Source organism: Athene cunicularia (assembly GCF_003259725.1).
Source record: "Athene cunicularia isolate RWA chromosome 13 unlocalized genomic scaffold, athCun1 chr13_part1, whole genome shotgun sequence".
Classification (NCBI taxonomy): domain Eukaryota; kingdom Metazoa; phylum Chordata; class Aves; order Strigiformes; family Strigidae; genus Athene; species Athene cunicularia.
The window spans coordinates 12364551-12389290 of NW_020799117.1; the positions used below are offsets into that span (position 1 = coordinate 12364551).

General features: G+C 37.6%; 1 protein-coding gene across 6 annotated transcripts; it reads right to left on the reverse strand.

The window, feature by feature from the left end:
• Positions 1–204: 204 nt before the first annotated feature.
• Positions 205–24625, reverse strand: FBXO38 (F-box protein 38). 6 transcript variants are annotated; one of them, XM_026858294.1, is made up of 22 exons: positions 24499–24625; positions 22053–22194; positions 21051–21184; positions 19757–19920; positions 19258–19423; positions 18776–18913; positions 18340–18477; positions 17859–17952; positions 17303–17433; positions 16828–16998; positions 16438–16580; positions 15340–15562; positions 14528–14647; positions 13277–13456; positions 10776–11495; positions 7652–7752; positions 5907–6009; positions 4701–4867; positions 3382–3527; positions 2457–2560; positions 2103–2216; positions 205–837 (listed from the first exon to the last, which is right to left on the reverse strand). In XM_026858294.1, exons 2-22 carry the CDS (start codon positions 22178–22180, stop codon positions 659–661), a joined length of 3564 nt encoding a protein of 1187 aa, XP_026714095.1. In that variant the 5' UTR covers positions 22181–22194; positions 24499–24625; the 3' UTR covers positions 205–658. The 6 variants fall into 6 exon arrangements, with proteins under 6 accessions (XP_026714095.1, XP_026714094.1, XP_026714097.1 ...); XM_026858293.1 differs by lacking the exon at positions 24499–24625 and adding an exon at positions 23989–23995; XM_026858296.1 differs by lacking the exon at positions 24499–24625 and having other exon boundaries at positions 19757–19844; positions 21051–21168; positions 22053–22188.
• Between the last annotated feature and the right edge of the window lie 115 nt (positions 24626–24740).

Below are 24740 nucleotides of genomic sequence, written 5' to 3' on the forward strand. Positions count from 1 at the left end.
GCTTTAGAACATATCTTCTGTTTCCAAGGTGCTAACTATGGGGGCTTTTTCTTTCCCAGAAAATGTTTTTAATGAACTTTATAAACTATCACAGATCACCAGCTTCACTACTCTCTTTTCCTGCTTTGGCCTTCTTCGCAACAGCTGCAGAATAATTCTCTCCCTTTGAAAAATCCACACAAGACACAAAGATTGTGCTCAACAGGTTTACTCAGACTGGACTCTTAAATGCTCAAGAAAAAGGCACAGATTAAAAGAGACACTGATGACTCTTTTGAACACAGCAAATGGAATTTTGTTTATAAGAAAAAAAAATACTGCTATGAATTGTATGGGCTGAAAAATTCAAATATTATTCCCTGTTCCTAATTATTGGCCTTCATTAAAATGGAATTTAAATTAAATTGTATAAACATATGAAATAAAGTCTCAGTATTAGGAAGTTTTTCTTTTGTTTCCTCTATGTACAAATCTTAGTATACAATTTTTACTTTTCATTATACATTTACTACACACTCTTTTCCAAACTGTGCGAGAGCAACTGCAAAGTATGCGTTTCAAGAAAATGCTTTGCATTCAGAAAGAATCCACCTGCTTTCTTGGCCAGCAGTGCCAGTCGGAATTTATGAAGAGATGACTGGTTAGGGAGAATATCCACTCAAATGTAATCATCCTCTACTGGTTCACCGTTGACATCACAGTAATGGATGAATATAGCCACCACACGTTGGAATACGCCTTTTTTCATCTGGCGCAGTTCAGAGATCTCTTCTCCTATTGTTTCCATACAGATGTCTGCAGACAACTGTCCTTTCCGTCGGGGTGCATAAATAGTAGCTGTGGAAAACACGTAAGAATAAAAACTAGAATCTATCCTATAAAGCAATTCACAAGGGAATCTGTTTTGCATTAAATGAGGGAAGTCTTGGAAAACAGAGCAAACGAAAATCTTCCACTGAGCAACCACATTTAAAGAATACTGTTGAAGCAGAAAAGGTATTCTGCTTCCATTGGAGCACACTTCAATAGCTCCAATACTCATTTAATGTACACAAATTTCGCATGTCTGTGACTGAAGGGAATACCAGAGCATAACAAAGCCTTGTCCCTGACATGCTTTCAGGTTATTCATTTCACTGATCATGTTTTATAATCAAGAGCAATTAAGGATAAAGCAGCAGCCTTTTCTTTATTTTGTATGCCTTTAACATCATGTTTAATCTAATTACTCTTTTAAATCAATGCATATAAATTTCTTATAATTCAGACTACATACTGAACTATAAGCATTAAATCTTTGAATCAGTTTCAAGTAAAATAAATATTAAAAAAAAAATAGTTCAGAGAAAGGTATAGCCAAAAAATATTTCTTCCTCATCCTCTTGACCTTCATCCCCTTTAACTGGAGCTAGATAAGAATATCCAAACTGATGTCAATTAAAAATACATTTAATGAAGCAGATTCCAAGATTTTCCTAATTGAGCAATGGAACATGTTTTTCCCTGCTACCAAGTAGAGTTCTTAATTGAGCCCTAGGAATTGCCCACTATAAGACAAGCTCCTAAATAGGAAGAGGCATATCTACCCTAAGGTACATCATTCCCTGTTTCAGAGTTTTCAAGTCCAGTTCTTTCCTCTTTTCTCCCAAGTTTCTGAGTCTCCCATCTCCTTGCTGGACTCTTCAGACTGCCTTAACAACCTTTCCTAAAGCAAAGCCAGAGCAGTAGTCCAGCTGAGCTTTCAGCAGTAATGCCAATAAACTCCACAGAACTTGAACTGCTTGGACCCATACATCACATCAGTTTTGTGTGTTTTAATTCTACTCATTCTTCTGGGTATGACAAACCCATCACATTTTTAGGCTAAGCACCAGATTGGCCCTCTGATTTTATCAGTATTAGGGGTCTTCAGCTGGCTGATACACTATTGTAGTAATATGGCCCTCTCCTCATCCAGCTCCCAACACTGCTACAAGTAGTTATTTATAGGCTACCAAAAATAGCATAAGAATTAGAAAACTGAAAAATAAAGGAGCACATTGTCAGCCTAAGATCAAACAACAGTTAAAGTTCTTTGAACACATGAAAAAAAGATTACTCACTTCTCTCATCATCCTCAAAGTCGTATCTAGCATAGCTGTTTGGCTCTGCTGTTCTCAGTGATCTCAACCATGGAAAGTCCGTAATCATGGAGTAAGGGGCGCCATCCACAATGCCTACAAGACAGGATGAGGATACAAAGAGGACAATGTCACTCCTGCAGCATCAGTACTCTTCAAGTACACTGGTCACTGATGCAGGAAAAGCACCTCCTCACTTCAATTCCCCCACTCTGTGCCAACAGTCCTCCACTTTCCTGACAAGAATTATTATTCGTATCTCTTGTAACTTGATGCAAAGTTACTTATCTTAGCAAGAGATCAATCACCAGCTTTCAGCTCTCTATAAACACTCACCTTCTAGAGTGTAAATATCTCGTCCCCAAGGGTACTTAGTGTATTTCTTAAGGTCTTCATCAGTTCGTGTAGCTTCAGGGAAGAACTCATATTTAATAAGCTCTCTATAGAGAAGGAGGAAGAGATTACAGCCAGTAGTGATAGGAAATGTGAAAGTGAGGGACAAAAACCAAATGGGAAATCCTATTACACAACCTCTCCTTCAAGGAACCCGAATCCAGAGAAATGCTCCTCTAAGACCCTCATGCAATCCCTTTGCTTTTGAGAGTAACCACAGAGAATATGTATGGTTAAGATGAGAAACCAATTAAGCTACCTTTTAAGCACAGCTTTCTATCTATAAGTAACAATCCAACACAGCTGCAACTAAACAAAACTTCAGAAGTAAATTTGTTCTCTTAGTCATTTTAGTAAAAAAACAAGACAACAAAACCACTGGTTTAAAACAGCTGCATGAGAGCCACTGTGTACAATTCCCTGCTGCTTGGGAATTCTCATTCCTTAATAAGGAGCTGACAATGACTGCATATCATCTTCCCAGAAACTAACATGATTTCTTGGAGTAAATCAGTCTTTCTCTTTTTTATTAAAAGAAACTTGTCTTCAGATTTGAAGATATTCATCAGCCATCCTTACTACTTCAGTGTTCAATTGCATTACTGCTGGATAAAGGAAAACTGGAGAATTCTACAGTATTTTTCACAGTTACGTTTCTTTAATCTATGTTTTGTATTAAATACATTTTGACATTGAAATTCTGTATCAGAATTCTACATCTAGAATTGAAACTTTGCTAGTCAACAAACCTTTTCTTTTTTTAATTTGGCTAACAGAATACAGCAAGGCTACAGCCTGACTGAAGCTGTAGCTGCTGAATCAGAACAGATTACCTTTTCTGTAAAGTTACTGAAGGGCAAGTACTCACTGGTTGATATTTGCTATGGTGTCCATCCAGCTTCGAATGCGCACCTTATTGCGGACATTAGGTGGGTTACTGAATTCATGAATTATGCAAATGTGATATGGATAAGGGCCACTAAATATCTTTTGCTCAAGAGTCAACGTGTCAACCTGTGAAAGGCAGCAGACAAAGACTTGTAACCAAGACAAAGAGATGTGATTTCAGAGTCAATAGCAGACATCTACCAAGTCCCTCAAATTCCGGGGTAACAAACATGTGCAGTGAAAAGAAATTTTAACAGCATACATAAGCAAATACATGATTAAGTGGAGTAAAACTTTCTCAGTGTAGCTTTGCCAATGAATTTTCTCAAGTAGTGAAATGTGATGGGAATTGTTTATTTTCTGATGTGTTTTACAACTCCAATATGTAAGTAAACGTTCATAAAATTACATAATGGTCTAAACTACATTCATGTTCTCAGAATTTGTCTCTGGCTTAGGGGGAGGCATTGGGTTTTGGCTGGGTTTTTTTTGTTTTGGTTTGGTTTTTTTTTTCCCCTAATATTCTTACCAGTGTCCTCTAAAGCTAAAGCAAGAGATCTGGTTTCAAAGAAAAGATGGCTTTTATATCAAATCAGCTTTCCCTCATTGGTCAGGCACACTGAGCCAGAAAAAGCATTACTTTGCTTGGGAGAAGCAGCATCACAGTAATACAGAATGCTCTGGTTAGAGTGATAAAGTCAAAAACCACATTCAGGATCTTAAACTAAGCCCTCTTAATTGTCAAATGACCTCAACAATTCAGCTAAACGTCAGTGCTTATATCTCCTACACATAATCTGGAGGAGGAAAGGGTGGCTCCCAGTACTGCAACTGTCTTGCAACACTGTTCAGCATCAAAAGAAGATGGAGCTTTCAGCAAATCAATATTCAAAACACTAACTCCTTGTTACTATGTCTAATAGGACATGGGTTAAAGATTTCAGATACCCATACCTATGTCATGCTTCTGCTTATACATAACTACAGGCTGATTTAGGAAAATCTAGGCTCTTACAGTTAGTTATTCAGTTTGGAATGAATTCAATCCATCATGATTTTTCTAATGCAATTAATATTGGAGATGGCAACATTAAGTCTTAAAATTCAGTATCGTCCAAGTTTCAGATTCTGCAATAAAAGCCTTGATGGACTAAAGTTTTAATAAACAAGTTTCTCAAAGTCGTGTTACTGTAACATTTACATTTCTTGCATTAACTGGAACACACATGAAGCCAAGAGTGGTGAAATACAGGCAGAACTTCAGATCTGTTCATGATTAAATGAAAGTTGGTTGTGTACCTGCTGCATCGGACGAAGATAAATGATCCGGTTTCTTTCCGGTGGCATCCTGAGAATCTGATCCAGAACCTGATCCATGTTTAACTTCTTGCACTGGGCATAATCAAACCGATTGACAACTGGTGCATTTTCTACTTTTAAGTGTTTCAATACACGGCACCTTGTAGCTATAAATCAACAAACAAAATTATTAAAAAAAAAAGAAATCTAATACTGAAAAGATCTTAAGAGCCTCCTGTCAGATATTTTCAAATCTATTTTGAAAGAAGGCAAACAGTAACAGACAATTACTGAGGTAGTTTGGATAGCTGGCAACAAGTATAGTGAAGAAATAGACTAGCTGTTCATTTCTTCCACATTATGATCAAACTTTTAATTTGTGAATTTGTAAGAAAAGTCCTTTCAAAAGGCCATGTCAAATTTAATCTAACAATAACCTTTTTCTCCCTTTGTTTCCTTTCACTAAGTCCCCTGAAATGGTTTGTGGACTGCCACAATTGAAAAAACCACTGAATTCAAAATCAGATATAGAAAATTGTGAGGTCACACAATGTAAAATAAAGCTATTTCCTTTCTAGTAACACTGATACTGTAATGAAAATTAGTTCAAAATTAATGTAGGTTCTGAGAAGTACTCTGGAATAAAGAAATAATTTCTTCATTTTCTGCTAAACAGAGATACCTCATTTCAGAAGAAAAAGTGTTATTTAGTATAGCTGTTGCAGAAAACAACAAATGACCCAATGCTTCAATACAGGACTAGTCATACACCCAGGCAGCTGAATCTAATGCAACTTAAGTGCCATAATTTAAAACAGATTTTTATCGTGTCAAGGAGGAAAGTATCATCACGTCAGCTAAATAATCTGTGGAAGCACGATGAAATGAGAGAAAACACAAGGTACTCTCAAACTCATTTCATCAACTTCCAATTATTGTATTATCACTCTTCAATAAACATTGCATCTTCCTGTCATATAATTTCATCTGTTGATTTTCAGATATTAATCTTTATTAAACCTATTATGACTTATAAGGAAAGAGGCATTCAATCTGTGAAGCAGTCTGATTTGCTGTTCTGAGCATCAGTCTGACATTTAGCAAAGCAGCTGCTGAATACAAAATAAGCAGTGGACTGACTTTAATTCTTTCAGTAATTTCTAATAATGCCAGATGGAGAAGCTACACATGATGTTAATTACATACCATGTATGAACATCATTTTGGGACAGTCTTTCAGTACTAAATCTGTTATTCCACAATTGGTCAAGGTGATTCCAACAAGGTTTTTCGATTTCAAAGTCAGTACCTGGTGAAAATTTTAAAGAAAGAAGTAATCTATGACAGGGTAAAGACAAAGAAAAAAAATTAAAATAAACTGAATTTTAAAAGACACCACAAGATACAGAAGGATATTAACTGGATACTAATCAATATAATACAGCTTCTGTTCACAACAGGTATTTGAGACAACTAAGGCTACTAAGAGCAAGGAGGAAAAAAAAAAAAAAAAGACTTAATGATCAACAACATGACAAAACACAAAAGAAAAACTTCACAAGATTAAAAGAGAAGTCATATCAGAAAGCATAATTTTTACCAGAAAACCTAAGTATCATCTGTCAGGAACTTAAAATTCTCTACTATTGAATTTCTATCTTTCAACCACAATGACAAAAATGTCAATTGTGGACTGTAATACTTGTTTAAACACAGAAGGAAGGTATGGCAGAGTATCATGGTTTGAACTTCCCATACCAATGTATTTTAACAGTGCTATCTCAGATGAAAATCTCCCATGGAGGGTTGAAAATTTTATATATAATTTATTTCATTCTCTATGTCCACTTCTAGTGTTACAAAAATAAAGCATGCATCAAGCTCAAGCAGAATCATTTCCGATAGCATGAGCATAGGGAGAATGTAGTAAAAAAGGATCTTTTTGGATTTTTATCTGAATTTTTCAAAGTTTTATCTCTAAAATTCTAGCAAAATTTAGCAGCCCAAGAATGAAACTGGCCAATTATAAAAATACAACTAAATAGAGTTCTGTCACAGTAAAGTAAATATGCGTAAAGAGAAAAAAAGCATTCCGCAATGGATTCTTTCAGTTCCAGCAATTTAAGCTGTTTCTTGTAACCACAGATAGTTAAAAATAAATTAAAACCTCACAATACTGCTCTTTCAAAATGACATATTTTAAGAAGAAAAATCATGTACCCAAAAATACCTTTTATGCTAATTACAAAAGCTGTAATGCATCCTAGTAACCAGAAAAATATTATGGGACACATTAACAAAAGCTATCTTAGATCAGTGAGGCTAAGTTCTTCACTGGACAGAGAAGGGAAAATAAAAGCAGGCAGGTTCCTCTGCAGCAGAACTCAGAAGAAAAGCTTAAGTTAGACGTTCAGTCACCCTCTGAAGCAATCTCATGCTTGGCTAGAACATGAGCCTCAATGCAGTGAAGCCAGACCTTGCAATTTCTCCTCCCATGACTGATCTTCACTGAAGAAGAATTAACTCATGTTACTTATATACTAAGAGAATCCCCAGCCTTCAAAGTAACAGCTGAGTTGCTACATATCCCATGTTTCTTTTTAACATCCATAGCCTATGCTGTCATTTAAAAAATAAATGCCATAGCAAATGAATTATTCCCCTGCACATCAAGAAGGACACTGTGGGAAAGCAGGACTTCATGAAGTACTATAGCCACGAGCATCTGACAAACTTTAAGTTTAGCTTTAGCTTATACTTTGCTCTTCTCAGGCCAGTCAGAGTACTACTGCACCTAACAGAGAAATTTTCTGTAAATAGTTAAGAGCAAAGAGCAGCAACATCAGTTATAACTCATCTGGCTCTACATGGAAGACAAGCTTAGAATTACATCATTGTTCATGAGCATCCCCAGCTGATAAACTTGTAACAAGTGAAGAAAAAGACCTTACTTGAACATGATCATCTTCAATAACCGGGTCACTTGTACTTGTGGACTTGTCAGCTGTCCTTTTCCGCTTTGTGGTTTGCCGTGGCTTTGGCTTAGCCACCTCTGGAAACAGAAAACCAGAAAAATCTTTCCTTTGTTTACATTTCAGGATAACAATAGAGGCATTTCCTAGCTGAAAACATCCGATAAGAACATACATTTCTTACACCAGCAGATCAAAATACCTCCCTGGCTTGAAAACAACTATATCTCTTTTTCTTGCACAAAACCCACTTTCAGGTTTGTTGCTCAGAATCATTCATACTAAATAACTTGAGGCAGAGGGATGGGCTGTTTATAGATGAAAACACAGGAATGCTGAACCTACAAGTTCAACATCACAGAAAGATGTGGAGCCAAGAAAAGAACAGATGAATTGTTAGGTTACACTTGGTTCTCTGCAGCAAACAGAACATTCTTGACAAATACAAGAACCAAAATGGTTTTAATGTTTTAAACAGTAGCAATAATCTCAAACTACTTGAAAATCTGTTCTTTATAACTGTCGTTAAGTTTTTCCTAATATTGCAAAGGATGCCCAGGTATAAAATACTTTGATGTTTGCAAGCTGCTTTTACTCTCATTTCATGTGCCAGTGACATCAAATTCCTGCTTGATTTAAAAGATGAGGCTTTGAAAAGAAATTATGATAGACAACCACCCTTACTTTCTATGGTAAGAGAAAAAAAAAGCCCTAGAATTAATTTTTTGTGATTAACAGATCAAAATGAGAAATTATTTTACTAAAACTGAGCTTCCTTTGACTTTTGTTAGAACATATGGCATGTTCACAAATATGCACAATCAAATAGAAGTGCAAAATATTAGAGACAATGTATGAACTACTCCATGCTATACAGCTATTAACATTAAAAAAGATCTCTCTTCCTACTTAACATGAAATTCCACCACCACCTGTGAACTACTAATTAACACATGACATTCAGTGGGCCTATGAGCTCCAGAATTCAGGCTACTCCTTTAGCTGATCCACAGGTTGAAAGATGTAATATTAAGTACCCATCTTGTGGCACCCATGAATCATCATCCCCAGGGAATTTTTTCAACAGTTCGAGTATCTACAGACAGTGAAATACTTCATGGCTATATTATAGCAAAATCTTTCCAATTTTGTGTTGAATTGTTCAAGATGTAGCCCAAGGCGAAGAAATCTTTACAGAAGGTTTAACATAACATGCATTTTAAAATGTGAGAAGCTTGCTTCACTACAAATGCAAACTAAAACAAGTTTAAAAAAAACCCTCATTTATTACAAGAAAAAGTGTGGCTTACATTTTACTAAAGTGAAAATCAAAATTAGACACTTGAGTCATCCTTTAGCCAGCTAGTCTGCGGTGATAAAGATTTTAAAATTTTACTGTCTTTAATATTTTACTGGCTCCGCTGTTTAATGAGTAAATAATTTAAGAGAAAAAAAATTACTTCTACTATCAAACACAGTTTGTTACAGAAGCCAAAACCAACATCATTTAAGCTAGGATAACAGAAAGCAATCCTATTCAAGGCACGTTTTTAGACTATTTATGGAAAAACATTTCCATCTCTAACAGAGCATTTTCAGGTTATACTCTAATGAGTTGTATATCCTACCCTAGGGAAAAAAAAGCACTGTAACAGTCAGGCAGAAGCCACCTCCCTGTCCTTTTTTAAACACAGATTTAAAAGATAAAAATGACACAAGTCTCATATTCTGTCTCAAGCATCAGCTAATGTCAGATGCTTCAAAGAAGAAAGTAAGTGCACAAAGACATACACATAACTGTATGGAGCTAGGAAAACACTTCTGACTTGTGTAGGCTAAATATAGGAAATACTGAGACATTTTTCTCCACGAGCAGAACAGATCTTTTTTCCTGACTAACAACTGAAACAGGAAAACAGAGATATTTTCAGAAAGATACCCTAATTTAATACTTAGATCTGACTGATTTCACTTCATGTTTTGGTAATGGATGAGGATAGAGAGGAAATATTTTCTTCTGATTTTTGTAGGCTAATTAGTAGTCATAATGGAGCAAGGCAGAAAACAGACATTTTAAATTTAATACCAAGATCATTTCTTCAATCTGAGATGCATCTAGCTACAGAAGAATATCCTAGGTGATTTAGGTTTTGTGAACAATTGGGAACATTAAAATAATTTGGAAAGACACTAGGACATAACTGTGTTTAAATTTTCATGTTAATGGAGATTGATTTTTATATCTATCTTTTAGACCTCCAATGAATACTAGCACGTTTCATTTCACTTGCCAGATGTTCTCAAGGAATCCTGTATATATAAGGTAACTATAAAGTGTGCTATGCCAGACTAAGATAATTATTTTGTAAAGCAAGTATATTTGGAAGAAACAGCAAGTTCCCCCTCTCACATCTTTTCTCCCAACATTTCTGGCTTCATTCCAGCCCTTCAGGATTTTGTTTTTATTTTACTGTTTTGTTTGTTTAACATGATGTGAAGCATGAACCTATATAATAAAAAGACAATTTTCAACAAGTTTGATCACCACGCCTTATACAATTGGAAGCAGAATCCAATATGCAGGTGCACAAGCTTGGCTCAATTATAATCATGGCCTTCTTTATTGGCTGATAAAGTATCAGTTATTAACTTTTGCCTTCTTGCTAAGATCTGAGCATACCTGCTGTCTTCTTCCTTTTAAAGGGAGAATTTTAATGGGGGAGACAGTCTTATGTTTCAATGAATAACAGCCTTCACAGGAAGAGAGAAGCTGTCAAAAGAAGTTGCATTTGGTTTTCAAATGAGTAAATCAAACACTGTTTAGTATGTACGGATAACACATACAGAAATACTTGCATGGAGAAAAAAAGTCACTGTCACTCTTTCAGAGAGATCTGTTATTTTACCTGGCTATGGCAGTGAAGTCAGCCATTTCTGTTCCATCAATATTCTGACCCTTTGACAAACGACTTCGTTTTAAATTATTAACCAATAAACTTCACGTTTAACTTCAGTATTATCTGTGGGTGTTGCAGGTGTTCAATACTGCCTCATGATAGGACAGTAGTTCACTCAGTAATTAATATATGCATGTAGGTCATACCTGACTCTGACACCAGAGGGACATGGGACAGCTTGCTTCTAGCTCTTGTTAGTGGTCGGCGAGGATACTCTTCTTTGTACTCCATCTCACAGCTCCTTCGCTGTGAGCACATGCTCTCCTCCTCACTGGCAGGCCCACAGGCACTCCCACTAGTCCTCTCACCACTTGTCCCTCCCGGAGGCCCACAGTTTGGCAGAGTCCTAAGTGCAAAATCTGACCCAGCGCTGTTTTGTCCATTCCTGCAGGCTCCACTTGTGGATGGGGATTCCCCATCGCAACACCCACTAGTCCTCTGTTGTGCATCTTGTGGCTTGTAGCAGGAACACCTGGAACAAACAGAGCTCTCCTCAGTCTCTCTCTCACTGGAACCTTCACTTTTACAAGGTGAGCAGACACACTGCCTGGATTCATCTCCAATTGCTGGACTGGTGCCTCCAGAGTGACTATTAGCTGTCTGTGCACAGTCAGGGCTAGGAGAAACAGCACTGCAGGAGCTGGAAGTTCCCATTGATCCTGTAGCACTACTGCAACCTGGGTAAGAATCTTTGCTTTTGTTCCTTTCAGGCATGTCACTTGCTGCTTTCATGTCTGCTTTAATCTGCTCACTTGTTACTTGACAACCTTTCTCACAGCTGCTTTCCTCGGTATGGAACTGCTTTGCATGGCCCACTTGGCTGACACTACATCTCTTCCGCAGTGGTGTCTTGCCTTTACCGCTCACTGTAACAGTTAAACGAGAGAGAACAATGAGACAACCTAATACACAGTTTAAATAAATGCTGAGTGGTACTCTGTTAGAGACTACTTAAAACAGAAGGCAGCCTAGAGGCCAGTGACAAATCTTGTCAGGACCATGCTGCTATTCACATTATGGGAATTACATTTCTAACAGTTCCTGAATCTCTGTAATGTCTTGCAGCTATTTCTGTAGTGATGTGCTGAAGTGTTTGTCAGTAAATGAGATACATATCTGACAGAGAGGCTAATATTTTCACAAAACAGCTAACTGGTTAAAAATGCCAAAGCATAAAAATATGAAACACACGCTGATCATAAGCTTCTGTTTTCTTAAACAGGAGGAATAAATCTGAGGAATTGAATAGTAACATAGATACAACTAAAGTTTATGCTTTCAGCAGCAATCCTTAGCTCCCCCTCCTGGGTATGGAAAGTGGTGTAAGTTGGTAACAGTGGTCTCAGTTTACAGATGAGTAAAAAAAACCATAACGAATAGCTTACAAATCTAAATTGGAACTTCGTGTCTACAGTCTTAATCCTCTCAGCTAATTACACTAAACCAAATCTGAAAAAAACATTATTGACAATACAAAAGTTTATGCAAATTGTCTGCAAAACAGGTTATTTCAACCCTCAAACCAGAGCTGACATCTATGCTGTAAACACACACTCTTTCCAAGTTGAAACTACCAGTCTTGTTAAAATGACAGGGGGGCTGATGTGTAGGGAGTATGCTGGTTACAACACGAAGATATCTGATCCATTACAGCTTGGGTATGTCCTAGGCTTTGTGGAAATTAAACTGGTACTAAACCAGTAGTCAGTCCTTCACAATGCAGGATTTTTATGTTAACTGCTTAGCTAAATACTCATTAAGGCTTAGTACTGTATGTACTTCATCTGTCAATTACTCACAGATCACAATTTGACTTGGACTTCCTCCTTTCTTGCATATGTATGAAACTACTTCACTTAGAATACAAACTATAGGAAATAGCATGTAATCTCTGTTGCTAGAAAGACCATATATCATAAGGCATCAGGCCAAGGACTTCGACTTAACGCCACAGACGTGCAGCTTATAGCTGTAAACTCAAGAGACAGGCAATGCCCTTTTCTATGTCGCTCTATAGTTGTCATACTACCATCAAGTTCTAGGCCTCTGACTCTGATTGAGTCATAATAATATACATACTACTAATAATAATACATGTATACACATGCTATAATAGTAAGTGCTGTTCAGAAGTGAAGACGAGTACTGAACACCACTATAAGAATTCAAATCTCCAAAGCTCCCATCAGAGTAAAGTTGATTTTAAAGTGTCCCCTTCAGGGCACTCCCACAAGGGCCCCTTTCAAGAAAAAGACGGTGACAACTCTCATGCATTTGCCCCAATGGTCACATTCTGTATCAGCAGCAATGATTTTGACAGATGAATCATATAGACAACATGGCTGCAAATTTGGCTTCACAAACAATAAATTCTGTGGACTTGGATATCCAAAAGAGAAGGAGCAGGTTTCTGCATGCAAAGCAGCGCAGCACCACTATTTCTGTGCTTCCGTACAGTGACAATGTGATTGGAGCTCAGAGAGAGATGTGTCCTTACACCTTCATTCTAAGCAGGAAGAACAGAGTAGGGGGCAAACAAGCAAGAATGCCCATGACAAAGCTGGAAATAAAACTGAACAAGATGGAAAGACTGAAGCTTAAGAATAAATCTTCCTTAACAGTGCCCAGGAACCCATCCATTCCACACCTGAAGGTTCTCTGGTTTCCACTGAATCCCTGCTTTTCTCTTCTCCATCTGAGTAGTTCTGTGCAATGCTGTTAGTGATGCAGGCTCTTGAAGTCCCCATGTTTTCTTCCTCATCCTCACTGTCTGAATCATGGACAGTAATAGGTGTTGCTTTTACAACAGGTTGTATGCCGCTTGGTCCTGAAAACAGTAGGAGAAGAATGCCAACAGTTCATGTAAAAATAAGCCAAGCATGCATTAAAGGGCTGAAAAACTTTCAGGAGTGCTTGAAAAAATGTCAAGACATGAATTTGATTAAATTTAGCCACCCATTCTGTAGCTGCCTCATTAAAATGCAAACCCGAGAAGAGCAAAACATTGTATTTCAGAATTAAAGCAGTCTAGTTTGGAAGGGGAAGAGTGTGACATAACACAAGTTTTCTGTAATGTTTCTCTGCTTCAGAACAGCTTAAAGGTCCTTCCACAACAGTACAAGTAACTGCACAACTATGTATTATAAGCAGTCCCTGAAACCTCCACCACAGACAGAAATGTCGGTCAGAACACCTGCAGTTATCCTTCTAAATCCCACCACTAGAAGTGGGAAGGACAAGCATGAATTATCAAGCTTCAGTATAAACGTGCTTTGTTAGTTACCTCTCTTGGCTACTAACCAAAGGCGTTAGCCAATCACAATGACATAACCGCCAGTGAATAGCACAAGAAATGAAGTTGAAGAACCTTTTCAGGAGTTATCTTGAAAAAGTGAACAGACCCAGCATATGTGTATGTTATTTCATGGTTTGGGCACATTTAGTAGAAAATTATGTTGTCCAGCAAATAGTGCCTATAAAAGAAATCAAGACTGCCTTATGTAACTAATACAAATTAAATTCACACTGAAACAGGTTGTTCTGTCTTGAAAAAAATAAAAGAATCCAGATGCTGCAGTGAAAGAAGGCCATTAACATCAATCTAAGAACATGGCAAGCTCATTCATGCCTTCTAAGTCTTCTATTATTCTGGGCACAAAAATAAGGCTTTAAGATCAAGATATTTTACTCCATATGCAAAAAAACCCTGTGTACTGTAAAACAGACTTTAAAAAAACAGAATAAATTTCTTCACAGCAGTAAACTGCTAGCATCATTATTCTAAACACAACAGACAAGCCAGCTGAAGAAAACCATCCCCAACCAGGATTATACTGAAAAATTTAACCCCTCAAGAAAGGGATACTAAAAGGTAATTTCCTTCCAAAACCAGAGTTACCTGCTTGCTCTTCGTCAACCTCCATAGGAACAGCAGCTTGGCTGTGAGCTGGGAGCTCATTCTGGCCCTGCCCAGCAGCCATCCCTTCCTCCTGTGCCACCTCTTCCATCTCATTCAGTGCTGAAAAGATTAAGATGAGGTCAAGAAGAGGAAACAGAAGGAACAGAGCCCATAAACACAGGAGGAGTTCAATCAGCACCCACAGAGAGTCAGAGATCATCAAGAAATAAAGTAATAGCTGCCTTGATTCCTCCAGTGAGTCTCTAGGTTGCACAGAGTCTCTCCCAGATTTGTTCTACATCTCTTTTGCCAAGGCCCCAGCCTAACTTTTGGGATTTACTTCTCCCATATCTTCAGCTCTTCCTCAAAACCATTGTTCTACTGCAGACAGCAGCATAACCAGGATTTACATATTCATGTCCCCCAACGACTTCTGCCTTTTCTGGGAGAGTTTAAAGATATACCATCAGACACTGTGATGCACTCCCAGTTCTGACCAGAGGAGCCTAGAAAACACATCAGACTTCCAGAGGTGAGTACCAAACAAGCTCTACATTGCTAACACCTGTACTGGCATATTGAATTGAGTGGTAATGCACCTGTAATGACTATTAGATACAATACAAAGACAGCTTTTATCACCAAGGTATTAGAGATGTGCAGACAGTGCTCAGAAAAGATTAAAGTTGCACACCAGGAATTGAAAGAGCAACAAGCTTTCAACATATATTCATATCTTCTCTAGGAACCTACGTAACTGGCAATGCAAATAAAATCACTTCCTACAAAGGTTTACAAAGATCGGAGATTACCCTCAGCTGCAATCTGCTGCTCTTCAGCTTGACCATCCTGCCGCAGCTCGTTCTCCTCATTCTGGTCATTTGGGTGTTGGTGATTGTTGTGGTGGATGTTTGGATTGTTGTTATTCTGGTGGTTATTGTTGTTGTCATTGTCATTGTTAGAGTTCTGATTGCTGACTAGGGCAGATGAGACACCGATTCCTGTGCCTGCACTTAGGCCCACACGAGCACAACCCTGAAAATGACAAGCAACTATTAAGATTTGAAACCATGGACACATTATCTTGACAACATATTCTAATGCAAACAAAAAAAGCATTCTGTCAGTAGTATCTGGTATAGCAGAACAATATGCATGTGAAGAACAGGGAAATTGTCCCCTAATACTTTGTTATGCTACACACTGCAGAGGGCCATCTTAAGTTTGGCAACCCAGAAAGCTTACACTCTGTTAAACTCTTAATGAAAGGGAACTCCACAAAGCATATAATGTTACTTTATTAAATTGTATTTAATTTGCTATGAAATCATATTACATTAATACAAATAACAGATTATACAGTCCTCCCAGAACACAGTATCCTTAAGATAGAATTAATGATCAAAAGTAGGTTTTTTACCTAGACCATTTTCATTACATTAGAACAGCTGTTATAAGGTTTTGTGTTACAGTGTGGGAGATGGCACAACATAAAGAAATAAGATGCCTAGGCTTTGAAAGCACTCCAGTGGGGCAACAGTACCCCCATTTCACCCACTACAAAACCATAAATACCCCTCAGCATTGTAAACAGATTCCTAAGTGTGAAAAAAATAATATAAAGAACAGCAGCAAAATGATTAAACTGCAGAGACCTCAACAGAAACAGAATCAACGTAAGCCTTACTTCCTGGTCACATATACATACAAGATCGTATCTTGCCATTGCTCCTATCTGCAGAAGCAGCATAATTCTCCCTAACATATCATGATAATAGCAACTGCAAACCAGAGTCATTTATTTACCAAGCTATTTAAATACAACTTCTAAAAGAATGTGTAACAGCTAGAGCTCATCATATTTCCAATGAGCTGGCAACAAAAGCAAAACCATTCCCTGAAAGACTCACCTTAGGAGGTTCACGGAACATCTGGTCCAGAGAAATAAATTCTAAGCTTGGCAATAACTCAATGAACTGACTAAAAGAATCTAGCTTTATCGCATGGCATCGCACCAGGGTAAGGTCAACCAGTCGGGTCCACCTTGAATGATCTGCAGAAGAGAAGAGATGCATTTCCTGAAGGATTCCTATCTCACTTTTCATTATACCCTTTTCAGATTTGACAGTAGGCATCTGTATCTCCATTCTGACTGTTACTAGCATCATTATGGTTCCAAACCAAATATCACCTACTGTACTTACTAAGAAATAGAACAAATAGTACTACGAGCAGTAAAATTCTACTTTAATATTACAGAAGTTCATTTAATAGCTATAAATTTCAAAGGTGTGCAATACCTGTGATCCAATTATTTGGGTTATGTAGATGCGGGCAGTTGTAAATAACCAGATACTTGATGCAAGAAAAAACTTCATTTACAGCTTTCATACCAATATCTGTAATAATTCCCGGATTTTCAACCACATCAGCCAAGCCATACTTCACTAAGTCTCCATTCGTCATTTTGCCTATGAAGAAGTAGCAAACACAGCAGTACATTTCAGAAACTTGCCTTTTATAGCATGATTTTCTAACTCCCTATTTTAGTCCAATTTTGCAAAATGGATCAGATTATTACTTCAGCTCAATCAAGCTGAGACTTTCCCAATTTCAGTGAGTTTCAGGAAGTTAAGAAAAACATATTTGGCTGTCTGAGATCAGCAGCCTCAATAAGGATACCTGAATATTTTTAATCACTCTTAGAAAATGACTGATAACACATCAACAATTTATATTTGTTAAATAATTTATGTATATAAAAAAATGTCTTACACTGTAGTAAAAATTCATCAACATATCCTAGATGAAGAGTTTCAAACTGTGGGAATTCCAGTTCAGCCATCTTCAAAGCAGAAAAAACACCATCTTTGGTCAAGGAAGGCTGGATCCGCACTTCATGCAACCTAAATGCAATTAAGAATTGTTCCCTATTAAAAGGCATGCCAAAACACAATTACCATAGAAACCATGCAAGAAGATGCTCTCTCATAATAAAATGAAGATATTATTTCAACAATGGCAGGATTAAGAGGATATTTGTTGCATCTTTACAGTATTTGGCAGTTATACAGAAATATACTTGTGAGACTAACAGCACCAAACTTAGCAGATATAGGACTAAGGAGGCAGCTTATAACACGAAACGATTCAGAAACAGACATTACATCCAGTTATTTTAACCACAGAATACTCCTGTTACATAAACTTCAAATGTTTATTCCTTAAATTTTTGAAGGTTGTTCTGCTTCTTCATATTCTTGGACCTGATTACTAAGATACTTATTTTGAAAAAGTAGAAAGGAGAAAAGGAAGATGTAAAGGCCCATACCTTCGTGCAGCAGTTATGATGAGGTAGCCAAGATCCACTTCAAGTGCATTCTTGCAAGCTCCCAGAACTATAGTGTGCAAATTTCTGAAACCACCTGACAAATGAAAAAACCCCATTCTTTCACTTCAGTCACAGATCACAACCTTAAACCTTGAGTATTTCCACCAGTGTTGTCTTGACAAGTGAATTAACAAAACAAAGTTGTTAGCAAATCAATAAAACACATATTTGCACCCAACTCCCCTCCAATCCTGCTAGTTCTACTCACTAACAAACGCAACTGGAAACATTAATTGCAGTTAAGAGGTCAATACAGAGCTATACTTAGGACCATAACCATACATCCAAACTTGATACCTTTAATAATGATCAAGAAAGGATATGCTACAGACAAAAAAGCTAAATTTCACATGCCTCCAGTATTTGCTAATATTTTTATTTATTTCTTTGTCTTAAGTATGAGGGATAGGAAGTTTCATACCTGATCTCCAGCTATCTTCTACTACATGCTGGATAAGTCCTCCAAGAAATGGAACACGAACCAGTTCTAAATGCTCCAAATTTCGAGCGGACGCCAGGCCCGTCACTAGGGGAACGTACTTCAAAGAATTTGTGGGTCCTACATAGAACAAATCAACAAGCAAAGAAGGTTGTTCACTTAATACTGAATGTATCGCATTAAAGAATTGAAAAGTGTACACATATATCCATCTAGACCAGGAAGTCAACAGAACTACATAGCACCAAATAATGTGCAGAAGAGGGATACATTTCCATCCAAACCCATGAATAAAACAATGACTATTTTCAGAACCTTGTCTTCTAAGATTTCTATTTACAGTTGGTGTCTATGCAGGTTTAACAGAATTAGATTTCCTAATACTAAAACATCCCCGCCATACACAAATCCCTCTTACCAGCACAGTTCCTCATGACAAAAGCGCGTAAACTGATACAAAGGAAATCTTTAAAAGGCTGTGGTTTCGTGAGTCTCACCCACTTCAGATAAAGGTGCCTCAGCATTGGGATACAAGGAATCTCAGGGACATTCACCCCTAATAACAAACAAAACAAACATTTAAAACAAGCTTTAAACTATACACTCTAGGATAAATTTATTTGGATTAACATTCTGGCATTAGAAAGGAAGTCTCTTCTTTGCTATATGGCATGTGAGAAAAGCTGTGAACGTTTTAAATATAAGTTCTTCACCTCAGTTTGTCAACACAGTTTTTTAGGATTTGCCCTTTGGAGCTGCTATCATATATATAGCAAGTAACATTTCAAAAATGCCACATGCCAAATTCCCTCTCTCAAAAAGAATTACAATCTTGCAGAATTTCAAAGCCTTTAAATTCACCTGCATTAAGGCCAACTACTTCACCATTACCACACTCACCTACTAAGTGCAAAGTCTGAATTTTAGCTCCTATAGGAATTTTCAGCTTGTTCTCAGGAGGAATTGGAAAAGCACCATTACGATTACGAAACTTCCCTAAAATGTGAACTTGTGGCATGTATGTCCAAATAGCTTCCACCAGCTCTAAATGAGAAGTCTCAACACCCTGGATAAAAGGAAGCAAAGCAAATGCTCTAACACCAGTTCAAGCAACAACATCCTCTTAACCATGTAAACTTCTCAATAACACGCTATATATAATGCAATGTGTTATTTCACTTTTAATTTGTAGCAAGACTTGCCTTTTTAAAAGCAGAGGGATCAGAGCTTAAATTCATTTCTGGACTTAAAAGCACCTGTGATTCCCACTGGTGCAACTAAAAATAGTACTCATTTGCAGATACGGTCACAATTAACTGCTACTCTATACAGCCAGATCTGAATACAAAGCATCACCTCGGTTGCTGAAGAAGGTTCTCTCTTGAGTCTAAGCACTCACCAGCAGATTTGGACAGGCCTGCAAAGCCTCTAAAACTCCAGGAATGCTGAAAGCTTCATGGCCACGGACTCTGCGTCTTTCAAGATACCTGGGATGAAGACCATAAAGTTGTTCAATGTCTGGCATCTTCCTCAGCAGCGTTAGGAAACTGGAATCAGTGAAACCTAAGATGATAACAACAGATTTGGTATATGTGTGACAGCAGACACCTAGCTGTAAAGGGAAAGCCAAGCACATTGTTCTCTTTATATGGCAGTATAAACTCTACAGTGTTGAAAGACGTACTGAGAGAAGCAATAGATTGTCTTCTACTTCCAGATTCTAGAAATCATGACCTACATACTCTTTTGCCTTGAATGTCTCAGGATTGCTGCAGGTTTCCTTCAGTGCAGTTGCATGGCTACAGGGTTAACTATACTTTCTCCCTTCTCAGATGAAGCATCCCTGCAGACTTTGTCTCTCTGTCTTTCCTGGAATTCCATTTATCTACATGGCTCAAAAATGCCCAGCTGGATCAGTTACATGTAGTTCATGACTTTTCACCACAGCTCACAATTCTCAAAGAAATCAGACAGTTTCTTAAAGCAAAGAATTCTTTTTTTCTAACATAAAACAACACATAAAAAGAATTTTAAACTAGTAAATTACCTATATTTACATCTATCTTAGGTTAGGTCTAACCATCTACCTGATATCAGTCATAATAAATCTAACTTTGCAGATCCTCTAACTTTTAGAATTCATTCCTTTTAGCTCTTTTCCCCAACAGATCCCAGCAGTGTAATTTAAATCCAACAGAAATCCTAATACTCACAGGGTTGACCTAGGTTGTCAAATTTATCTATTGATCTGAAGATGGCTTGAGGTGTGACATCAAAACTTATTTATTCTTACATTGTTAAGTGTTGGCAGATGAGTTGCTCTCTCATTCCATTGTATTTTTTCCTGCCTGCATGCAAACAGCCTCTTCTCGGATTAACCCTTGGATTAACTCCCTTACAACAATCAGACAAACATAGATTGTATTTACAGATTGCTACAGAGAATCTCCATTTCTGCTACAGTAATATTCAATATACACACACACACACACACACAGAGACACAGATAAATTTTCCAAACCACATACTCCAGAAAGCCACACAAATCTCACAAAAGTCAAAAGGAATTGAACATCTAACTCTTTTTACTCTTTTTGAAAATCTACCCTGTATGTCATTATAAATACCAAGATAGCACAGAGTTCTGCTCAATACCACTTTATTGCCCTATCTTGAGTGAGTGCATTACTCACCAGTGGGCATGTATTCCCACCAACGGCCTGCACATAGATCCACAACCTTCACTACTCGCAGATAAAGAGTGACTGCTTCCTTCAGCTTTCGGGACAGGCATTCCATGCACATGATATCCTGCAAGGGAAGGTACCTTTGGGAGAGGAAAAAACACTCCTCTGATTTATCAAAGGTGGATCCTTTTCAACTTTTTCCAAACTCAAGAACATCCCAAGCATGACTTCACAAATTCATATATTTCTAACACCTAGAAACATTAATTCAAACAACATTTTTAGACTGGACTCTAATAAAGCATGAAATTTAGCTAAGCAGAATGACTCACTAATTTTTGACACTGAATATCAGATATTTAAGGTACAAATATAATATTAAAATGGAGAGATGCTTTAGTTCTCCAATAATACTGCTGACCAAATCATTTGCCACAACTGTTTCTACATGGTTTAATTAAAGGTACTTTAATTTTCTGGTACATTCTACCACGCTCAATCTGTAAACATTTTGGAGAACTACTGTTTTTAAAGAACTTGTTGATAAGGCATTATGTTTTGAATCTAATAGGCATGAGTGAACCTCCTGGAGGACTGTGCTGTAGAGATTACATATTCAAACTCCCTTCTACATGCTATGAAGCAGATGCAACAATTTCAAAACATGCACCTCAACTATGCATTACTACCTGAGATGCATTCCTGCACCGAAACCAATGTTTAAACACTTGTTACCACACACTGGTGAACAGAATTAAATCACTTATTTTTTACTTTGTTCTACCATTCATGACATTCATGTAAATTAATTTTCAAACTATCCACATAAATGTTTTTCAGGCACAGAATTCATCACCCCTATTTATCCAGGTTTTATCCACCAGTTCACTCATGGGACATCTACACTTTCTGAATACTATGTAATACAAGCATCAATGCAGGTAAGATTGGGAAAAAAGTATAAAACAATATAATAAACAATAAACTGACTTCTGGCAAACTGCTCACCTAAAGATGTGGCAAAGCACTTCATGAGAGAGTTGGTTCATGTAATCTTTTGGCTCATCAGCTTTGGTAGACTCAGAGCCTTCCCTGTTCACTGAGCATGGCTTCACATTTTTCCGCCGGGGACCCATATTTGCAATGATTCCTGATGAAAGGAAACGTTCACAATGTTATGCAAATTCAGTGCAACTGAAAAAGAAAAGGGACAGAGAGTAGAGGAGGACACACCAGTTAAGCTTCTTTTACCCCCAAATCCCAGCAAAAACTGCCAATAAAGACAAGTCCCAGTACAGTTGAACTGAGTTAACTAAGAAATAGACAAATTCTTCCAACAAGTTATAGTTTACCTAGAACACGAGGTCTCAGACATAACCTCATGATTATTAGATAAAGTAGAAAAGTCCCTCTAAGCTAAGGGAAATTGACAAAGAGGAAAATCACCACAGATTTAATCAGAAATCAATTCTTTTGCACGAATAAAATGTCTTCAGAGATACCATCCACACATTAGTTGATCAAGACAAATCACAGGAAAGCTGTGCAAAGACTACAGAGGTTAACAAGCAGACACCAACTAGACAGGTTCCAGTGAAAAAGAAAGCCCAAAGCCTCTAATAGAAAAATAACTAATTTTCCTTTTAGAAAAAAAAATGGACTCCTACTGATCATTCCCCAAAAATGTCCTATTAAAGGTCCTCAAACTAGCTCTTCTTAGAGGTTAGAATACCAAATAAAATATTCAGGTTGCATAGTTAAAGATCAAAGTCCCAGGAAAACCTTGCCTCAGCAGCAGGATGTCCCCTCCTATTTCTCTTTACTGAATATGTTCATGTCTACATTGTTCCTGCAGTACACATACAGGCACAGAAAGACAATAATGTGTTTAATTTAAAACATACAAATTGATTACAAGAAGTAACAAATAAGTAACTAAATAAAATATGAACTTGATGTTAATATTATAACAACTGAGTTAACAACTCATGCAGATGAATGGCATGAGAACTGTCTTCACTGCTGCTATTTAGCTGAGGAATGCTTTCTGGTAAGCAAGGTAAAGCATTATTAACTCAGTAAACCTGTTTAACAGGTTGAATACCAAAATTCAGTGGATGAGGAGAAACAACTTCAAAAAAAAAAGACAGATTTTGGAAAACTTGTCAGAGATGCATCTATTATGGCATTCACTGCGATGTAAACCTACCACAGGGTTTGCTTCACATTATGTGGAAGTGGCAACTGAGAAGAAAAACGAAACACCTCATGCAAATGACAAAGAAAAATTTTTCCTTCAACACAATTTATTTATATGCCAGCACAAAATCTGAAATATTGATTGCTTCACTGTGATCTAATTATTGAAAAACATGTGCTTTCACACTTTTTCATAAGCATTTTAAATTAACAATTGTATACTGTCATAATTAATTTTATTTTAAATGGTGATATAAAAATAACTACATTACCACCTTCTGCCCATGAACAGCATGAAACATCTCTCTACTCCTTTGGATTGGCTGGGACTTATCCAGCCGAAGCTAAAGACACTGAGTTTGCTTTCTGTACACATACTACCCTTCATTTTGGTGCACACTGGAAGGGTTTAGTATTTGCATAATACTGCACTGTAATGTTTTTCAACTTCATGAAGCCCAAAATTGACACCAAACTATTTATGAGATCAGATTCCAATGAAAACAAGTATTAACACGGGTTCCCAGTGAATGTCACCTGATGACTCAATTTGAACGGAGGGCAGGATACAATGCAAAAATTCTAGATTGATGCAGACACATGATGGAGTACAATACAGCAGTATTTAAATGACAGCATTAAAAGGATTGTGATATAAGGTAAGAGAAAGAAAGATATTAACAGACCAGCATATAGGGAAAAGTCACAAAAGGATCCTTTACATTTTAAATGTAATGAGTACAACCTGCCCTCTCAGCCTGGGCTGTAGCTCAGTTTGGCTCCTGCCATTAAGTAAAGGGGAAAAAGAATGACCTCTTATGAGGCAGCAGTTTCTGAAAAATATGTGCTCTTCTTGATACCATTTTGAGCTAATGTGTGCAGCTTTAACATCTCATTCTACATTAGGACGCTCACCCCATTTAAGAAAAACAAAACAAAACAAAACACCGCAAAACCTTCAGATGTTTAATACAGCTGACAAAACAGTTTTGCTCTCCCCAACTTAACTAATTCACGAGAGTCGTCATATGAAACAACTGCTCGACGAGTTATCTTCCTGACTAGTAACTACTACATCGCAGTTAAAAAGCTTATAAAACTACAGGGAGACCCGCGCCGCCCTGCCGAAACGAGCACTTTAGAGAAAAATGCGGAGAAAACACCTAGGGACGGTATGGCAAATACTATTTAAGAGGGGTGTTTCCTTATGGGGAGAAGGAAAAAAAACCCCAACAACAAACCCACACAAGTTTACTTTTGCTTAGATAAGCGATATAAAAGCAGGTTTCCCCACACCTCTCTTCGCTGCAGCCAGCCCAAGCGCCGCCGTTCCCTCAGCAAGGAGCGGGGTGGGGGGGGTGGGGGGCGGTGGCGGCAGCCGCCCCTAACGCGGCGGCTCAGGGCTTCCTCCTCTCCCCCGCAGCAGCAGGAAGGAGAGCAGCCTTTCTCAGGGCCTGTCACACCGGGGAACGGCCCTCGCCGGCCCCAGCCCGGACC